This window comes from Salminus brasiliensis, chromosome 2, assembly GCF_030463535.1.
Source record: "Salminus brasiliensis chromosome 2, fSalBra1.hap2, whole genome shotgun sequence".
NCBI lineage: Eukaryota > Metazoa > Chordata > Actinopteri > Characiformes > Bryconidae > Salminus > Salminus brasiliensis.
In genome coordinates, this window is record NC_132879.1 from 1,361,533 (window position 1) to 1,383,568 (window position 22,036).

Below are 22,036 nucleotides of genomic sequence, written 5' to 3' on the forward strand. Positions count from 1 at the left end.
ATGCATTCTCACCACCCATCGTACGCAATGCCGTGTTTAGAAAGTGCTTGGCACTCCGCGAGTAAGCGGGGTGCCAAGCAACTCAACGCCGTGTCTGATCCGTTCAAGTTACGCAGCGCTAAATTACGTTCACGGGAGGTAGGAAACGTGGATCGTCACACTGCCCAGCACTAAGCCACGCCCACCCTTAACACACACCTGCTTCGTTTTCAGACTCCGAATCTTCCTCCTCCTCTTCCTCACTGGAGCAGCTGGATTCATCCTTCTTCCCTTCTTCCTCCTCATCCACCTTCTCTGGTTCTAGAGTCTCTATACGCGGAGCGTTCTTCTCCGGCTCTAGCAAAAGCGTCTCTTTGCTAGACAGAGAGGGACACAGACAGGGACACAGACAGGGACACAGACAGGGACACAGACAGGGACACAGACAGGGACACAGACAGAGAGCTGTAAATGTCTTCCTTCACAAACTAACAGACGTCAGCATTGACATCTCTGATGTGACGTAATCAATCAGACTCCAGCGGTCATTTACCTCTTGACTGGTTTCACAGACTGATTATTGTCCCCGGTGGTCGTGGTTTCGATCAGTGGAGACTTTTTAACGTCCTTCTTTTCGCTCATAAGCTGCAGGACAGATAAGAGTAAACTGAGCGTCACACAACCCTCAAAGCAAAGTGACCCGTTTAGCAAAGCAGACACCGGTCTACAGACCATCAGTCAAACCTGTTCACCCTCCAGAACCGCCTTCTTCCAGAACAGGGTTCAGACACTTTAATCCATTTCAAATTCAAGGACTTTCCATGATCTAAAAAAATAATAATAATTCTAGGACCAAAAATGTCCCTGTAAATTGATCCTGAAAGACTGTCGAACGGCCACCGATGCAGCATCATCGGCCAACCAGTCTGCAGACGCTAGTGACTGCCAGCACCAGAGCAATAGGGGAGAGCGCCATCTACCCACCCTGGAAAGAGCAAGGCCAATTGTGCTTTCTAGAAGTTAACATCATAATGCACGGTCATGATCCCACGGCCAATTAGTCATGGAAAAATAAATTTTAAAAAATAAATAAATAAATAAACAAACTTTAAATATTACTTTATAATATTTTTTCCTGACTTTTCAGTACTGTTTTCAATGTGGTTATTTTTTAAGGACTATTCAGTACTGGATTTTAGCATGTTTTAGCATTTCCCATGACTTTCCAGGTTTTCCAGGACCTGTATGAACCCTGCCAGAAGTGCTGACCGATCACGGACACTGTGGAGTCGACTCAGCTCTGATTTGGAGAGTCTTGATTGGTCGCTCATAATGAGGCCCACTTAGGTTTACACACTGGAATGTAGTCCCAAAGGCCCAGACCCGTCCCAGTTTCATTACCAGTACATTCCAGTGTGTAAACCTGTGTGTCTCGAACCAGAGTTAAACACCCCCTTAGACTGAGGACAGTAACCGCCTCGCCCCTGAACCAGACGAGGAGGAGGAAGACCAGCTTACCAGATTCTGCTTCTTCTGAAGTTCTTCTAAATAACCCAAAACATCTTCATCAGCGACATCAAACGCTGTCTGACCCTAAACACAAAAATCCTCATTAGTGACCAGATCAAAACAAACCATCCAATTAAACTAAATGGATCCGTAGAGCCGGTTCTGTTCATTACAATAAACACCAATAAATAAACAGTTCAGAGATTCCCAGTGCCCTCCAGGAGGAACGCCAGCACTCCCAGTTCCCATCAAACACCCAGTTTATCAGTCAATCAGGTGAGCTGCTGGTGGAGCTGAACTGGGTTTATTCTAATGTTATATAGAGTTAATTACAGGTAGACACTCTCACTGACCACTGACTTTGTTTATTTGGGTTTATTCTAATGTTAGAAAGAGTTAATTACAGGTAGACACTCTCACTGACCACTGACTTTGTTTATTTGGGTTTATTCTAATGTTAGAAAGAGTTAATTACAGGTAGACACTCTCACTTTTTATATTTATATATTTAAATAAAACATACTTAATTTTACAGGTAGACACTTACTGACCACTGACTATGTTTATTTTAACATTATATAGAGCTAATTACAGGTAGACACTTACTGACTATGTTTATTTGGGTTTATTCTGTTATATAGTGCTAATTACAGGTAGACACTCACTGACCACTGATTTATAAATAAAATAAAAACAAACCCAAACATAGTTTTACAGGTAGACACTTACCGACCACTGATTTATAAATAAAATAAAAACAAACCCAAACATAGTTTTACAGGTAGACACTTTTACCGACCACTGACTATGTTTATTCTAATGTTATAAAGAGCTAATTACAGGTAGACACTCACTGACCACTGACTGCTATATAGAGTTTTACAGGTACACACTCTCATTGACTTTATATGTTTGGATTTATATAACATTAGAATAAACCCAAATAAACATAGTTTTACAGATAGACACTCACTGACCACTGTGTTTATTTTAATGTTATATAGAGGTAATTACAGGTAGACACTCTCACTGCTGAGACACAGTTTGCACAGGACGGTAGGTGATGGGATGCGTACCACTTTATTGATGAGGTCCATGTCGCACATGTTCTCCACCAGAATCCTGCAGGCCTCTTCTTTACCCCAGTGAGCAGCAGCATGCAGCGGCGTCCAGCCATCATAATCTTTAATATTTACATCATACCCTGCCTGGATTAAAAGCCTGGAAGACAGCCAAAGCCACAATGACAGCACCATCAGATTAAGCAGATCTGGGGGTTTTTTCTTGGATTTGCCAATTGAATCTAATCTCAGACTCGGTTAAAGTTGTTGCTCAGCAGAGTTCACTCGCTAGAAAACTCAAAAAGTAGGAAAAAGACTCAGATTTGATTTTTGGGACCAATTACTGTTTTAAAACCTGTTGCATGTTTTTGAAAAATGGATATTTTTGAAAACAACATTTAAAGAACAAAACTCGAGAAATCATAAATTGTGTTTTATGACATTTTATGAAAGTGCTGATTTTTTGAAAACAATATGCTGAGTAAAATGATAAAAAGGTAAAGCATTTCCAAACTTCTGATGGCCTGCATACGTTCTGACAGGCTCTGATATGGAAATTAAAACTGTAAAATGATTTTTGGTTTATGTTTTTCACCATAATCAGAGTTCTCCTGGCCTGATTTCCCTCTGAACATCCATTCCTACAGTAATCAGCTTAATTTGGGACGAATATGTTCAATTCTGATCCCCTATTCCTTTATTATTAAAACATCAGAATTATTGCAAAAAAAAACAAACAAAAAAACTAATCAAACATCAAGCTTTTCCCAAATACCACTCAAACCTATTTTAACAGACTGCCACGCAATGCCATGTATAACTACAAACATCACTAACTCTACATAATTCTAGTTATTAATGTTATCCAGTTAGTTCAATATTGATAAAAGCAGGTAAAACTCACATTAAAACGGTGGACAATTCCTTTACCATGCTTTTAAAATAATATTTATATAATAACTGTACCAATCATGAACTCACTTGGACTCCTCTTGAAACTTCCTTGCAATCCTCCTATCCTAAATTTCATAATAACGGCTAAAATCATGACATGTGGAACTCGCTGTAAAATATTGCTGAAGCATTTTAATATTATAACAGCTATAAACACGGTAATAATATACCATTTGAGCTCTGCCATAGGGGTGTGCAATATTGACAGCAAACGATATTTCCTGGGATTCTGCCAGAATCAGACAATATTTTTTATCCTTCAGGATGTGTTTGTAACAGTCTTGCGTAGTGCTAGCCTGTTCTACGTATTTATTTACTTAAAACTAAAGCATTTAAGTAAAACTAATGTATGTTTTTTTTACATTAAACTGCAATTTAATATGAATGTACTGTATTTATATTACATTATATTTATATTTCATGTTATTTATTGTCATTTTCTAAGATTTTAAGTTTTATCCTTTTACTTCTGAACAGATTCAAGATCTTTTTCACTTAAACTGTAAATGATGTGACTGCACTGTTTCTTATAGAAGTATACAGGCGTCCCTTTCTGGCACCGGCACATTTCGTCACACCTCTATAATAATAATAATAATAATAATAATGTCAGAGTATGTGACAGCACATAAGTAGAAATCTCAGAAACTACCACTGGGCTCACAGAATTCGACGATCACAGATTACGCTCCAACAGGTGCTTGGCTGCTTTCGGCCTGTAGTGGGCAGCAGACTCCCGAAGTTTTTAATAATCTTCACTTTCAGCACGGAGGTCAGTTCTCAGATGGTGAAATACGTTCGGTGTCGAGCTGTTGCCTTCAACTGCAACTGATTTTCCACATGGTTTGCAGAAGGCGGTGTTTTGAGAAACCTCAGTGTTTCAAAGAAAATCCACCTCCAGGCCTGAGAGGACGAGGGAGCCAGGCCTAGCAGTTAAATCTAGCTGCCGCGGATTCAGCGTCAGGGTGTCGGTGCTTGCGTTTCCTCTCCTAAGCAGAACTCTAGCTTGTGTTGCGGTGAACTTTAAAGGCTATGCTAGCGCTCTGCAGGCACGCTGTGCACATGTGCAGGAGGCTATCCCATCAGGCTGACGGGAGCAGTGAATACATGAACTCTAGGGCGTGTTTTCGAGCGGTTTTCGCAAAGCGAGGGACATACTCGACACGGTGTGCTCGCACATTATCGTTAAAACAATAATCATGATATTATCAGAGACGACACATATCGCACACCCCTACTCTGACACTACAGAACTGCTGGAAGTCTAAAGAGAAACCTCATCGTAGCCCTTTACGCCTTCCGATATTATGCACACCACTAGAAGCCGAGCTAAAATCACGTAAAGCTCAGTTTCAGCTCTTTTAACTTTAACTGTTAGAGGCATAAGCAGAAATCCCCACGTAGCCCTTTTATCCCTTCAGTGTTAAACTGCCTGCTGGATTCCCAGCTACAATCAAGCAGACCTCGCTCTCAAGCCTCCTCCCAGCACATCAGCGTTCCTCGAGGCATCAGACGCGGGTAAATTCGGGAAGAACTCACTTTAAAACCTCTGCGTATCCCTTTGCCGCGGCGACATGCAGCGCAGTTCCTCCGGATTTGGCGTGTCGGACGTCAGTGATCTGGCCGCTGTTGAGCCACTGCCTGGCGTCCCGCAGCATAATCCGCTCCTCCTCCTTCCTGGCCGCTTCTATGTCCACTCCTGCAGACAGAGAGAGAGAGAGAGAGAGAGAGAGAGAGAGAGAGAGAGAGAGAGAAAGAGTGCAAAAGGAGGGACGAGGACACACAGGTCGGGATTATCACTGGCACTATCTAAGACGGTGTGCTTACGGTGGCAAGTGCTAGCGCATACATATTTATATTCTAATAATATACTACGTCCATAAGTATGTGGACACCCCTGCTAATGAATGCATTCAGCTACTTAAGTTGCACCCATTGCTGATACAGATGTGCAAATGCACACACACAGCTTGTCTAATCCTCGTACAGATGTACTGCCGATAGAATAGGACTCTCTGAAGCTATTGGCACCATGCTGCCTAATACCAGGCGTGGGCTAGAGGGGAGTATATAAAGCCCCCCAGCATTGAGCTGTGGAGCAGTGGAGGAACTGTGTTATCTGGAATGATGGTGGTGGAGCTCCATCCAGGACTTTTGGATAGTGGGAGTTGGAGAGTTGGGGATGATGAGGTGGGGTGGTGATCATCCAGCATGGATGCTGGTGGCTAAATGCAATCAAATCCTCACTGCTATGCTTCAGAACCTTCTAGAAAGCCTTCTCTAAAACAATTTTTAATAATATACATATATAGATACACACAAATATATATATATAATTAAATAAATGTGTGAAATCTAACTTCTGCTGTGTAAAGCAGTGTGTATGACTATTCTGGGCTCGGTGTGAGCTGATCTGCAGGACTGCATTACTGGCTCTCTACACTGAGTGTCAGTAACAGTAAAGTATGGCATCGCGTGCCACACCCACTTTACCCCCCACAGAGCCTGTCCATCAGCCCCCCGTCGCAAAATCTGGCAGCTGTCACTGGACGGAGTGCCATGGACTCCTCTAGAGGGGTGTCGGTGGATCCAGAGATGTTACGTAATGTGCTTTATAAAGGTGGGCATAACGATAACATCACCAGCTCACACCGAGTACTGCACCCAGTGGAGCAGGGGGTGAAGTCCTGACCACAACTCACCAGACCAGCTCTACCCATCACTCTCCACCCCTCATCTACATACCAACACCCAGATCACTTTCTGCCTCAGTGTATTTCACAATACCCACATTTAGATCGTTATTAATATTCACCCTAATGAGAGACTGTAGCTCCTCCTCCTCAGTGTATATCACAATACCTACATTTAGAGCGTTATTAATATTCACCCTAATGAGAGACTGTAGCTCCTCCTCCTCAGTGTATATCACAATACCTACATTTAGAGCGTTATTAATATTCGCCCTAATGAGAGACTGTAGCTCCGCCTCCTCAGTGTATATCCCAATACCTACATTTAGATCGTTATTAATATTCACCCTAATGAGAGACTGTAGCTCCGCCTCCTCAGTGTATATCACAATATCTACATTTAGAGTTATTAATATTCACCCTAATGAGAGACTGTAGCTCCTCCTCCTCAGTGTATATCACAATACCTACATTTAGAGTTATTAATATTCACCCTAATGAGAGACTGTAGCTCCTCCTCCTCAGTGTATATCCCAATACCTACATTTAGAGCGTTATTAATATTCACCCTAATGAGAGACTGTAGCTCCGCCTCCTCAGTGTATATCACAATACCTACATTTAGAGCGTTATTAATATTCACCCTAATGAGAGACTGTAGCTCCTCCTCCTCAGTGTATATCACAATACCTACATTTAGAGTTATTAATATTCACCCTAATGAGAGACTGTAGCTCCTCCTCCTCAGTGTATATCACAATACCTACATTTAGAGAGTTATTAATATTCACCCTAATGAGAGACTGTCAATCACTTCATTCCTACGCGTAGCCCCGCCTTCTTACGACAGAGCAGGGAGAGCTATCTGCTGAAGTTTGGAGACACTGGAGATGGAAAGACTGTTTATGGTGTTGTCACTGAAACGTATGTGTATGGGCGGAGCTTCACATCATACTGCAACCAGCCAGCAGAGGCGCTGTCCATTAGGAAGGGTCTGTGCAGTAGGAAGTCGGTCTATAAACGTTATATTTAAGAGATAACAGAATTAATGCTGTGGTTTCTGACGCTGCATGACTGATCTGTCCACATCAGCAAAGCCAAATACAGCAGCGGAATCTCAGCAGAGGCTTATTTCAGTCCATGTTGATAGAAAACAGCGCCAGAAACCACAGAACCAAGCAAGCAGTCAGTCATCTGGTAGATTTTTTTAGACCACTACTGTACGGAGTTTACAGTCCGCTGGAAGGAGGAAGGACGCTTTAGTGAAGGAACAAAGGGAGGAAGGGAAGTAAACAAATAAAGTAAATAGGGACGGGGAATAGCGCGTGTGTAGGGTGAAAGCGGTGTTACCCTGCCGGTTGATTTCGTTTTGCAGAAGCTCCTCCATGGCCTCCTCCTCGGCGATGTCCAACGGCGTCTCACCTTCGCTGTTCACCACGCCAACACTGGCGCCCTGACTGATCAGGTACCTGCAGCAACACAAAAAAATACAACATACAATCAATACAGATAAACTCTGTCCAAATGTTTGTGGACACCCCTTCTTAAGAATGCATTAAGCTGCTTTAGGTGGCACCCGTTGCTGACACAGATGTGCACATACAGAATGCTGCCAGTAGAATAGGACTCTCTGGAGCAGATAAACATCATGAGCCTATTTAGCTCATGCTGCCTAATAATGCCAGGCGTGGGCTAGAGGGGTGTAAATAAAGCCCCCCAGCATTGAGCTGTGGAGCAGTGGAAGAGCTGTGTTATCTGAAACGATGGTGGTGGAGCCCCATCCAGAACTTTTATATGGGATGAAGAAGCGCTTGAAGACCTCAATAAAAGTGGGCCAAAATTTGGGGTCACCAGGACGGAGACTTAATGCAGGTCACTTTAGCTACGGAGGAGACGTAACGCAGCAGGGCTGGGCGTCTCTGCAGATCTGCTGCGCTCTGTAATGTAGAGAGATCAATAAAGGAAATGCACTCTTAATGCCTAAACAGGGGCTTTTATATAATCTGTTTTGGAGGGTGGAGCCCGGCGCTAATGGAAGCCTGAGCGCTTCAGAGGAGCGAGCAGCTCCCTGCTCCATCCTTCACTCAGCTACTGATTAACAGGCTGGCTGAGCACACACTGCTATACATTATACACTGCATCGATCGACTCGGGCCTGATGCACAACTGACCAGGCGAAACACACACACACACACACACACACACACACACACACACACACACACACACACACACACACACACAAACCCCAGAGCACACTGACCTTCAGTATTCCAGAAAAATAATACTGTTCCTGAGAGTTTAGTGTTTTACTAGTTTTAAAATGAAAACAGGTCTAGGTTTGGAGGGGCACGGGGGAGCGCGGATGGGCACGGAGGAGTGCGGATGGGTACAGAGGAGTGTAGATGGTATAGAGGAGTGTGGATGGGTATAGAGGAGTGCGGATGGTATAGAGGAGTGTGGATGGGCATAGAGGAGTGTGGATGGGCACTGGGGAGTGTGGATGGGCACTGGGGAGTGTGGATGGGCATAGAGGAGTGTGGATGGGTACTGGGGAGTGTGGATGGGTACTGGGGAGTGTGGATGGGCATAGAGGAGTGTGGATGGGTACAGAGGAGTGCGGATGGGTATAGAGGAGTGTAGATGGGTATAGAGGAGTGTAGATGGGTACTGGGGAGTGTAGATGGGTACTGGGGAGTGTGGATGGGCATAGAGGAGTGTGGATGGGTACAGAGGAGTGCGGATGGGTATAGAGGAGTGTAGATGGGTACTGGGGAGTGTGGATGGGCATAGAGGAGTGTGGATGGGCATAGAGGAGTGTAGATGGGTATAGAGGAGTGTAGATGGTCATAGAGGAGTGCGGATGGGTACAGAGGAGTGCGGATGGGTACAGAGGAGTGCGGATGGGTACAGAGGAGTGCAGATGGGTATAGAGGAGTGTGGATGGGTACTGGGGAGTGTGGATGGGTACTGGGGAGTGTGAATGGGTACAGAGGAGTGCGGATGGGTACAGAGGAGTGCGGAGGGGTATAGAGGAGTGCGGATGGGTATAGAGGAGTGTGGATGGGTATTGGGGAGTGTGGATGGGTAAAGACAGTTTAAGTATGGACGTGTATAGAGGATAGGTATGGTATATGGTGTATAGAGTTAACATTAATCACAATAAATAGTGTTCATAAGAATTATAACAGTATGTACAGTATATACAACCAACAGCAGCAGCAAGCTGGCGATATCCTGATATCCTGAGAGTGGTGAATTAGTGCATTAGCGTTCTTTGCCTCCTCCCTCTCCTCCCGTCAGCCGGTCTCAAACAGCAGCACATCTTCAGCTGCTGCTGTAACTGATTAGGTCCAGAGGGGGAAACTCAACATCCTCTTTCCATTAGTCTGACAAACCACAAAACATTCGTCATTCTTCAAAACTCCGCCCATTCCCTTTGGAGCCACCGATCACTCCCCACCACAAAACGTCGAACAGCTCCAGAACTCTGGACCGGGGCTCAGCCGGGCCTGTTCTGGATCAGTTTTACAAGTGTGGTGGGTTGAGGCGGAAGCCCACCATGACTAAAGACCCTCAGATACAGAGCCTTCTCTCTTTTTATCTTTTTATTTTTTTAACGAACACACGCAAAATTTAACTGTTAAAATGGGAACAATGTCACTCAGAGTGGGTCTGGTGGTCTAGATATACCTCCCCCCGGTCAGAGCTGGAGTTCTACAGTGGAGCTGAAGCTCTAATAATAAAAGCTCCTCACAGAAAGTTCTTCACCTAATGGTGATGAAGACGCTGCCTGATGCCTGAGACACTGTTCTACCAGAGTTCTGAGAAGAGTTCGGCTCTAGAACCTGCTTTTAGAACCAGATCATTAAAATAGTGGAGGGATACATGCTGCAGGGTGTAGTGCAGCTACAGAAAGTAGTCCCTAAAGAGAACTGCATTAGTGGAGATTCTCCACTATTTTACCGTCAGACCTGAGAATCAGCTTATATCTCATAACTACCAACCCAAGGTTTCTGAAACACGACACACACACACACACACACACACACACACACACACACACACACACACACACACTACAAACCAGGTCACAGTATTCCTGTTATCCGGGACAGGGTACACAAGAGGAGCCTTTGGGTTGGACTCTGCGGCCTATTTAAACGTCCTGATAATATCTTGACCTGCTGCTGCTGTTCTCATCCTCTGTACTCAAACAGAACCTCAGCCTGAAACTCAATATACCACAAACACAGCGGTACCCTCTATACCCCAGTGAGGTGCACTGCCTGACAAAGTGGCCAGTGAGCGGAAGCACAAGGTAGGGGTTTCCAATAAAGTGGCCAGTGAGCAGAAGCACAAGGTAGGTGTTTCCAATAAAGTGGCCAGTGAGCAGAAGCACAAGGTAGGTGTTTCCAATAAAGTGGCCAGTGAGCAGAAGCACAAGGTAGGGGTTTCCAATAAAGTGGCCAGTGAGTGGAAGCACACTGTAGGTGTTTCCAATAAAGTGGCCAGTGAGTGGAAGCACACTGTAGGTGTTTCCAATAAAGTGGCCAGTGAGTGAAAGCACAAGATGGGGGTTTCCAATAAAGTGGCCAGTGAGTGAAAGCACAAGGTAGGGGTTTCCGATAAAGTGGCCAGTGAGTGAAAGCACAAGGTAGGGGTTTCCGATAAAGTGGCCAGTGAGTGAAAGCACAAGGTAGGGGTTTCCAATAAAGTGGCCAGTGAGTGAACGCATAGCTGTGTGTGTGTGTATGTGTGTGTGTGGGGGGGGGGGGGTGTAGTACTTACTCAGCAATGTCCATGTAGCCACAGGAGGCAGCAGCGTGGAGGGGAATCCAGCCCTCGTTATCCGGCTGGTTGATACAGGCGCCATGCTCCACCAGGAAGGTCACCATGTCCACGTTATCGTCTATGCAGGCCTGGCAAGGAGAGACGCAAGACCTCAACATGAGCGTATAGCAGAAGACATAGCAATAATCATTCAACATTATTGATCATTAAAATGATCAAAACAAAGATTTTGAGCACTCATACCATCCCCTCCTCAGTCCACACAGTCCCTTTATTAAAACTACACCGCAAAAACAGCCCGATATCAATTATCAACACACAATATGTCCAAATGTTTGTGGACACCCCTTCCACAGTGGAGGAACGGTGTTCTTTGGAATGATGGTGGTGGAGCACCATCCAGTACTTTTAAATGGGGCGAGTTGGGGACTTGGGGTGGTGGTCATTATCCAACATCCTGACCTCACTAATGCTCTTGTGGCTGAATGCAATACAATTCTCACAGCAATGCTCCTCAAACATCTAGTAAATGCTTCAATGCTCCTTCTCTGGACAGCAGAGACAGTTGCTCCAACAAAAGCAGGGTCAGCTCTTTAATACCCTCAATTTCAAAAGAAACAAAGAATAAACAGGCGTCCCAATACTTTTGTCCATTGAGTGCATGTTTATAGGTACAGTCACGCGGGGTTAAAACACTAACAAACACTGAGGAAATCCGGACAATGTGAGATATCTGATGATATCGCCCAGCCATAAAGTAAACCCACATGAACCCAGCAGAGCCAGCGTGGACAGAGCGGCCTGTCCTGGTCAGCGACGTGGACACTGACAATGGTCTGCCACCAGATCGCGGGGATTCTCCGGAGTCTTGGCAGGCACAGAGGGCTTTCCACACAGCAGAGACATAGCCGAGGTGTTCGGAATAACAGTGACTTCACTGCCTTTCTTAGAAGGCCTTCTCTCAGAGTCAGGAACAGGGAGCCGTCAAAACCGCTTTGGGGACTACTTTCTGTAGCTGCACTACACCCTAAAGGCAGCATGTATCCCTCCACCATTTTAATGATCTGGTTCTAAAAGCAGGTTCTAGAGCCGAACTCTTCTCAGAACTCTGGTAGAACCGTGTCTCAGGCATCAGGCAGCGTCTTCATCACCATTAGGTGAAGAACTTTCTGTGAGGAGCTTTTATTATTAGAGCTTCAGCTCCACTGTAGAACTCCAGCTCTGACTGGGAGAGGTTATCTAGAACCTCCACTGTAGAACTCCAGCTCTGACTGGGGGAGGTTAAATGGTTAAATGGGTTCCTCACATGGGTGGAAAACCTACTGTAAAGAGGACCGGATCCATGTAGAACCAAAAAGGATCTGTTTAATGCCAGTCAAAGCCTGTTTACACTGCCATAAGAGATTAATTACTATTAATAATAATAATAATAATAATAATAATAATAAGCCGCTTTTATGGCACTGTAAACATGAGTTGACCAGGATAATACAGAAACTCATATATATATATATATATATATATATATATATATATATATATATATATATATATATATATATATATATACACACACTAAATATTAAATATTTACTATATAAATACTATTACTGCTATATTATATAATTATTATTAATTATTACAGTAAACAATTTGAACAGATATCTTTCTAATAAAATGAAAACTGGCTCTATTTCCTTCATTCCTTCCTTTATTTTCATAACCTGTCAGTTTCAAGGCGGATACACAACCTCAGGCAAGACTTGACACACACACACACACACACACACACACACACACACACACACACACACACACACACACACCTCTCTCTCCTCCAGGCAGAAAAACACCTACACAAGCAGCAGGAGAGCCTGAGGAGGATGACGACATTCAGAGCAAGCAAACAGAAATACACCTCCATTCACACTGCTGTCCTGCCTCAGTGCTGCCTCTGCACCCCTCTGCTGCCTCAGAGCTGCTGTACTGCCTCAGTTCTGCTGTCTCAGAGCTGCTGTACTGCCTCATTTCTGCTGTCTCAGAGCTGCTGTACTGCCTCTGTGCCGTTCTACCGCCTAAATGCTGATGTACTGCCTCTGTACCTCCCTGCTGCCCCAGTGCTGCTGTACTGCCTCAGTACCTCCCTGCTGCCCCAGTGCTGCTGTACTGCCTCAGTACCTCCCTGCTGCCCCAGTGCTGCTGTGCTGCTCTGTACCCCTCTGCTGCCTCAGTGCTGCTGTACTGCCTCAGTGCTGCCTCTGCACCCCTCTGCTGCCTCAGTACCTCCCTGCTGCTGTATTGCCTGAATACTTATGTACCGTCTGAGTACTGCTCTGCTGCCTCAGCGCTCATGTACCTCCTCAGTACCCCTCTTCTGCCCCAGTGCTGATGTACTGCCTCACTCTCTCTCTGCCATTCTCTACTCTCTCGCCCTCTTTCGCTCTCCCTCTCTAAACATCCAGTTGTGTGTGTGTGTGTGTGTGTGTGTGTGTGTGTGTGTGTGTGTGTGCGCGTGTGTGTGTATTGGCCTCTCAAACAGCCGTCTGTAAAACCTCTTGGTCCAGCTTCAGGTTGCTATGGCGACACGGTCAACAACCAAGGGAACACACACACGCCACAACCTCACGTTCGGGGCACACGACCGGTTGGCTGAATCCTTGCCCAAATTTGGGCTCTGTACTGTCCGGCAGCACCACACAGACCGACCCCCCACCACACACACACACACACACACTTAACCCTTATGCTACTGTACCAGGAGTCTGTCTGCAGTAACAGCCTCTACTCCTCTGGGGATGCTTTACACTAGTTGCTGTAAGGAGGATTTGATTGTATCCAGCCCTTTACAACTGTGAGGGCACCACTAAGGTCAGGTACTGATGTTGGATGACCAGTGCTGCCACTCCAACTCCTCCTAAAGGAAGCATCCTAACTCTAGAGAACCCCACAGCCCAATGCTGAGGGGCTTCATACCCTCTACAGCCCGAACTCGGGCCAGCGCTCATTGGACCCGGTGACCTTAGGTGACCTCATGACTTGTAAAGAGCGGCCTGTTCTACTGGTCAGATCTTCAGATCTTCTCCAGGGAGCTGTGTGCGCTGGGTCCACCTTAGAAGAGTTAAAAGCACTAGCAAGAAGGGGTGTCCGCAAACTTTCGGACACGTACTGCATATTTTAGCGATTTTACCACTACTCCGGGCGACCCGATGCAGGCGGGAGGTCGCTAATTAGCGGCTACACACCCTGAGCTGAGCGAGCGGAGGGCTAATCTCACTATTAGGGCTGTTAATTACAGTCAGCATCGAGTCCAAATCCCTCCGAGCTCCAGCTAACGCTAACGAGCACATGGACACGCGACAGCTCGACACGCCTTCCGCTCAAACCTGCTCGACCAGAGAGGCGGAGAAGAGAGGCCTCCTGAGACCACAGGGGGAACCGATCCACAACAGACCGTGACGCAGCTCTGCCTCTGTAGAGTCAACCGGTCACCAGTTTCTATGACAACCTGGTGACTGCAATACCCATAATACTCATAATAGTAATAATTGTTCAACCCAAAAGTTTGTGGACACCCCTTCTAATGAATGCCTTCATTGCTTACACAGATGTGCAAATGCACACATACAGCTTGTCTAGTCCCTGTAGAGGAGGCCAGGCGTGGGCTAGAGGGGTATAAAGCCCCCCAGCATTGAGCTGTGGGTGAGGTGGGGATGGATGAGGTGGGGTGGTGATCATCATCATCCAACATCCTGACCTCTAACACCAACACTCTTGCTCGCAGAAAGCAATCAAACCCTCACAGCAATGCTCTTCTCCTAAATCTGGACAGTAGAGACAGCTCCTCCAACAAAATCAGGATGAACACTTTCTGAATGAAACGAATGAGCAGGTGTCCCAATACTTTTGCCCAATTTTTTTTTTTTTTTTAAACAGCACCAATCGCAACACTGCTCATTTACATATACCAGCTCTGTAGGGGTGCTAACTGGTGTACAAAGGATTCTATTGCTTGTTAGCTACATTAGCATCGCAGTGTAAAACTAAAGCAGTAGAACATCGGACACTGAACCTGCCTGGGTCTCGGATTAATCGGTTACGACGGCTCCCTCGAAACGGCACGGCTGTAACACCAGTCTGCCACAGGGTGGCGCTCCAGCGTGCCGAATAACTCAATTAAACAGCGGATTAGCAGCTCAAGCTGCACAAGCGAAAGGACATCGCCAGGGACCGGGAAGCAGAAGCATCCTGACGCTTAGACAGCTACACCACCTGGGACAGAGCGTCTCTCACCTTTGGGTTGCAGGCAGACTTGACGGGACTATCCCTTTAGACGACCTGTCCAGGGCTAATATTGTTAACGACGAACGCAGTGAAGCTAGTGGTCGCCAGTTTGCTTGTTATGATGTTCGTTAATTAATTAATTAATTAATTAGATTCTACATATGATTCTATTGCTTGTTAGCTACATTAGCATCGCAGTGTAAAACTAAAGCAGTAGAACATCAGACCCATGCCTGGGTCCCGGATTCATCTTGGCTTCATCTAATCAATCAATCAATCAATCAATCAAAACTCCGTCAGGCCAGGATTCAGGGCCGGAGCAGCGGAAGGTGGAGCACATCTCATGCCAGGAATGCCTCGCATGTCAGAGCACCGCAAACACACTGCGGCTTTCACAAACAAGCTGGAGAGAGCTCCTAAATCAGCCCCCCGTGTTTACACCCCCCACCCCCACCCGGCACACGTCCAGCTCCAACTCCGCGTCAGCACCACGTCAGCCCACCACTGCCAGGAAGTCCCTAACTGAGTGCCACTTCACTGTAAGAGAGGAAGTATAGCGCACACACACACACACACACACACACACACACACACACACACACACACACACCGAACAGATACCCAACATTACATCCTGCACGTTACATCCTAACGATGCTAACCCAGCTAACAAGCAATGGAAACCTCTGCAGACCAGTTAGCACTGAAGCTACGAGGCAAATAACCCACCAAGCAGAACTGGACCACCCCAACGACTAGCACTGGAGCTATGAGGCTAATGTAGCTAACAAGTAATGGAAACTTCTGTACACCAATTAGCACTAGAGTTATGAGCCTAACATAGCTAGCGAGTATTGCAAGCTTATACGACACCAATAAGTACCGGAGATGCGAGGCTAACGTAGATAAGTACTGGAAGCCATTTTACACCAATTAGCACTGAGGCTATGAGGCTAACATAGCTACCAAGTAATGGAGCTTTTACCACACCCATAGCGCTTGAGCTACGAGGGCACTGAAGGTCACCCAAATACAGCTCAACTGATTGATCGACATAACGGAAGTGTATACCCCACCAATTAGCACTGAAATTATGAAGCTAATGTGGCTAATAAGTAATTAAAGCTTATGCTAATACCTCACCAATCTGAAGGTCATGCAGCTAGCTAGCTAGCAGGTCATATAAGCTCATGTACACCAATTAGCACTAATGCTATGAAGCTAACATAGCTAACATGTACATGTAACTCTGGCGCTGCAAGGCTAACGTCAAAGCCTGGACTGCTTTCCGAACGAGGCACGGTACAAGGAGGCCAATTAGAAATGAGCTAATTTACATACATCAATCTTAAAAGGCACTTCATTTGAATATTAAAGGACCCATATCCTATATTGGAGGTCCCACCTCACAGCCTCCCGGTGGCTTAGAGCCCCGGGCTATTGATGACCGGGTTGTGGGTTCGATACCCGGGCTCGGCAAGACCCGTCACCCTCTCTACACCCGTACGGATGGGGTAAAGGCGGAGGCCAAACTCCATCAGTCGTCTCGTCTTGTGGAGGCCACGCCTCAAAGGGTCAGAGCTAGATTAGTCAGGTGGTTTTAATGTTATGGCTAATATGGTCGCAGTGTCTTTTCCGTTCCCGCTGCCATAATGATGCCCCGGATCGATACAGCTTTATCAATCTATCGAAAAGAGGGCAGGCGGCCGTTACCATGGCAACGCAAGTCAAATGTTTAGAGATAAGAGTGTGTGGAGTTCCAGTCATTTCTGAATTAACGAGTATGAAAAATAGCTCATTAATAATTAACAAGCTTTAAAAGGCCCCCATCTATGAGCTGTGGAGCAGTGGAGGAACTGTGTTCGCTGGAATGATGGATGGAGCTCGCTGAATGCAATCAAATCCTCACAGCAATGCTCCAGCTCCAACATCTAATAGAAAAGCCTTCCTCCCTGGACAGTAGTGACGGTCACTCCAACTCTTTTTTAATACCCTTGATTGCAGAAGGAACAGTGAACAACGAGCAGGTGTCCCAATACTTTTGTCCACAGCGTATCTGTCCGCAGGCTCAATTATGGCTTCTTCGTCTCCAGCTCAGACCTCGGTCAGAACAGCAGCCGAGGAGGGTCATACCGTTTATATTAGGAGAACAGCACCTGGCTGGACGTGTCCCCAAGGCAACCGGAACCCGACCCCGGCAACAATGAGGAGTCCTTTTGTGGACAGGTAGACCACCCCGTCACGCCTGGAGTCTGAAGGTTGCTGCTACGAGGCTGACGTAGCTAACAAGCCTCTGAGAGGTGGGCTACGGTGGACTTCAGTGCTATCATAATTAGCAACGTGTTCTTAACGTAGCGCAAACTTTAAGATTTATACAGGTCACGGAGTGAGCAGCTGGTCTTCAGCGCGTAAGAAGAACGTAACCTGGTAAGGATGCCATGACGCTAATGTAGCTAACAAGCAATGGAAACCTATATACACCAATTAGCATCGTGCATTAATTCAATCAAATCAAAGGACACACTGATGGCGGCTCTCGTTTTCCAATGCAGGCAATTACAGACAATAGGCCGGGATTCAAAGAGATAAATAAATAAATAAATAAACAATATTTATAAAATAAAATAAATATATAAAATCAACAAACATGCATAAAAAAAAAACGCACAAATTTGCAATTATATGATGAAATTTGTAATAAATGAATTAATGTTATATATATAATATTTAAATATAAACTAAAGAAAGAAATTAGGCCTGCAGTTAGCATCATGCTAATTGGTGTACATAACATTCCATTGCTTATTAGCTACATTAGATTACATTTGTAGCTCCAGTCTCTAGAAGCTGATCAGGCACCACTTTAAGAAGTCAGAAGCAGGGCGAGGGGCTTTACTCCACACCATCTTCAAAGCCCCCCACAGCTCCCACTCCAGGTCCCATCTGTGGAGCAGCAGAGGGTGGGTGTGCAGGGGCGGGCGGGTGGGTGTTCAGGGGCGGGTGGGTAATAAGCGATTATCTCCCGAGCCGCTGTGAGGAGCGGCGTGAGCTAACTTTAGCAGCGCTCCACTTCGAGGCGAGTGGACACTTGAGGACCCCTCCCACGCTCACTTCCTCCAGAAGCCCCTGAACACTCCCAGCTCTGACGAAGCCGGAGGCTCCTGAACAGCTCTGGAGTAGCCAGTTTTACCCCCCACCCACCCCCAAAAATTATATTAAAGCTAGACCTGCGCTAATTAGAGCTTTTCACTTATATATTCTCTTACAGAGCTGCATGCAAAAGTTTGGGCACCCCTGTCCGTATCACATAACGTTAGAAGTGGAGCCTGTTGGCACCATGCTGCCTAATGCCAGGCGTGGGCTAGTAGAGGGGTATGAAGCCCCCCAGCATTGAGCTGTGGAGCAGTGGGAGAACTGTGTTCTCTGGAATGATGGTCCTGTACGTTTGAATGGGGTGGGGTGGTGATCAAACCTCTGGCATGCTAAACTCACTAACACTCTTGCACTCACTGAATGCAATCAAATCCTCACAGCAATGTTCCTTAACGCTGATCTCTGAAGCCGCAGCTTTAAGCTTTACAGGAGGAGCAAAAAAACCTTCTGCTCCTTCACTGGAAGTCGATGCAGAAAGATTTTATTCCAGGTCATTTTGGAGCATTTCTATTGGTCCACTCGTCATGAAGTTCAGCTACAGTATAAAGAACAACCTCCAGATTCACGTTCTAGAGAAAAGCGAAAAACAAGAATGGAGATACAAGGTTCTTTCATGATAGCAACACTTGATTTTTGGCTAAAAATGGTTAAAAAATGGCTTTTCAGATTTTTAAATATGATCGACCAATAATTTAGCTGATCCTGAGAGCTAGGTCAGACCATATGATGCATATTTCGAGAGCTGCTGAAGTCACAGGATGCTGCAGTTCCACTCTACCACTAGGCGGCGATACAGACCTCACTCAGCTGCAGAACGTCATTAAAGCCAGTGCTGAAATCCCTGCTGAGACCTCATATCTGTAGAGCACGTCCAAGTAACTCTGCCTCGTGCCCCAGTGCGCCAACCGCTGAGACACCACTGCACCTAGTGGCGTCCAGGGAAGGCCCGGGAACGTCCAAACCTCATTCCACCGTAAATCAGGCGGCCTACAGATTTACTGATCTTTCAGCAAAAAAATAATATATACTTAATTAATAAAGTACAATGCAAATTTCATTGGGAATAATAATAATAATAATAATAATAATAATAATAATAACAATAATAGTTAAGGGTAACTCGTCACACTAGTATAGTAATTTAGTAAAGTATTTGGACACCTGCTCAGTCACCGTTTCTTCTAAAATCAAGGGTATTAAAGAGCTGACCCTGCTTCTGTTGGAGTAACTGTCTCTACTGTCCAGAGAGGAAGACGTTCCACAAGATTCTAGAGGAGGAACATTGCTGTGAGGATTTGATTGCATTCAGTGAGTGCAAGAGTGTTAGTGAGTTTAGCATGCCAGAGGTTTGATCACCACCCCACCCCATTCAAACGTACAGAACCATCATTCCAGAGAACACAGTTCCTCCACTGCTCCACAGCTCAATGCTGGGGGGCTTCATACCCCTCTACTAGCCCACGCCTGGCATTAGGCAGCATGGTGCCAACAGGCTCATGTTAAGCTGCTCCAGAGAGTCCTATTCTATTGGCAGTTCTTCTTCTGTGTCAGCAATGTCTGTAACCAAAAGTAGCTGAAATGTGTTCTTTAGAAGTGGTGTCCAAATATATTTGGACATACAGTGAGGGACACCACTCTGAAAACAAGGGAAATCCAGGTTCTCCGTGGCATCGTCCCGGTAACAGCAGCGCTCACCCCACCCCGCCAGGCCGAACGAAGCCCAGAAAGAGGTGCGATCAGAGGAACACACGCCGGTTCTGGGTAGTGAGTCAGCAGCGGCTAATGCGCTTGCAGGAGATAGCGCTGCGGCGGGCTCTGATAAGGCCGAGGCCAGCACCCTGCACCCCCCCCCCATCCCCTCCCTTACAGTGGGACGTCCTGCACACTTCCTTATAAAGGAAGGAGCTACAAAGCTGAAGGAGTTTCTCCACAGAGCAGAAGAAGAGTGACCCCACCAACCCTCCGCCATACCCCCCACCCGCCTCCCCACACCACCACCACCCTTTTACACTCGGGCCACCTAGCGAGGCGCTAGCAAACGGACTAGCATACCAGCGGAGAAATTCCCAGATAAGTAACGGAGCGGCGCTTCAGACGCCCAGCGTACGTCAGCAGAGCCGCCGGCACACAGCCACTTCCACAAAAGGAATTCCTTCATGCACCCTGTGTGTGTGTGTGTGTGTGTGTGTGTGTGTGTGTGTGTGTGTGTGTGAGACAGAGATGGGGGGGGGGGCAGAATGGGATGAGAATGAGCTAGCATTAGCACACAACTGCAGGAGGCCAAAGAGAGGGAGTGCAGCGCTGCAGGGCAATCAGCTGGACGAGAGAGAGAGAGAGAGAGAGAGAGAGAGAGAGAGAGAGAGAGAGACAGACAGGCAGACAGAGACAGAGAGACAGGCAGACAGAGAGAGAGGGAGAGAGAGAGAGAAAGAGAGAGACACAGACACAGAGAGAGACAGAGAGAGAGACTGACAGAGACAGAGAGAGAGACAGAGAGACACACACACACACACACACACACACACACACACACACACACACACACACACACACACACACAGACAAACAGAGAGAGAGAGAGAGAGAGAGAGAAAGAGAGAGAGAGAAAGAGAGAGAGACACAGAGAGAGAGAGAGAGAGAGAGAGAGAGACAGACAGAGACAGAGAGAGAGAGAGAGAGAGAGAGAGAGACACACACACACACACACACAGGCAGACAGAGAGAGAGACAGACAGACAGTGAGAGACAGGCAGACAGACAGAGACAGAGACAGAGAGAGAAGAAAAGAAGAGTAAAGAGTGAGTGGTAGAGAGAGAGTGGTAGAGAGAGAGAGACAGAGCGAGAGAGCACACGAAAGTCTGCTCTGACGACCATATATGGCGCTGGGATTCCCATGGAAAAAGAAAAGGGCAAGACTACGGCACAGGGGGAAGGGACGGGGGAGAGAGCGAGCGAGCGAGCGAGAGAGAGAGAGCGAGGAACTGAAGTTGAAGCTTATGCTTGACAGCCAAAACAGCAGCAGCCACCACGAGCCAACGGCACGTCTCCTTTACTCGAGGAGGGGTGGAGGAGGGGGTGACCCCTGGTACGAGTGCACTGTAAAACAGAGTGGCAGTAAAACCCAGTGAAGTACAGCAGCCCGGATCACGGAAAACGCTGACGGAAACCTGAGGCAGCTCCAGATTAGGTTACAACCACTGCAGCACCAACCCTGGACTAAACATCACAGCGGACGTTCATATGACCCACACACTCACTCTGACAGACTGTAATACACTACAGGAAGCATAGGGGGCGCTCTATAATGCTCTATAATGATCATATGACCCACACGCTCATTCTGACAGACTGTAATACACTACAGGAAGAGTAGGGGCGCTCTATAATGCTCTATAATGTTCATATGATCCACACACTCATTCTGACAGACTGTAATACACTACAGGAAGAGTAGGGGGCGCTCTATACTGCTCTATAATGTTCATATGATCCACACACTCATTCTGACAGACTGTAATACACTACAGGAAGCGTAGGGGGCGCTCTATAATGCTCTATAATGTTTCTATGATCCATACACTCATTCTGACAGACTGTACAGCACATTTACAG

General features: G+C 46.3%; 1 protein-coding gene across 5 annotated transcripts in view; it reads right to left on the reverse strand.

Moving 5' to 3' along the window:
• Window positions 1-22,036, reverse strand: part of ppp1r12a (protein phosphatase 1, regulatory subunit 12A) — an 87,406-nt gene that overhangs the window by 43,923 nt on the left and 21,447 nt on the right. For all 5 annotated transcript variants that reach the window (XR_011979065.1, XM_072674088.1, XM_072674087.1 and 2 more), the window contains exons 2-8: window positions 10,988-11,118; window positions 7,547-7,665; window positions 5,043-5,202; window positions 2,565-2,709; window positions 1,498-1,572; window positions 533-624; window positions 199-356 (exon numbers count right to left, since the gene is read on the reverse strand). Coding sequence is in view for 4 of the 5 variants with exons in the window: in XM_072674088.1 (XP_072530189.1) it covers window positions 199-356; window positions 533-624; window positions 1,498-1,572; window positions 2,565-2,709; window positions 5,043-5,202; window positions 7,547-7,665; window positions 10,988-11,118 (880 nt within the window). In the remaining variant the exon portion in view is untranslated. The remainder of the gene's footprint in view (window positions 1-198; window positions 357-532; window positions 625-1,497; window positions 1,573-2,564; window positions 2,710-5,042; window positions 5,203-7,546; window positions 7,666-10,987; window positions 11,119-22,036) is intronic.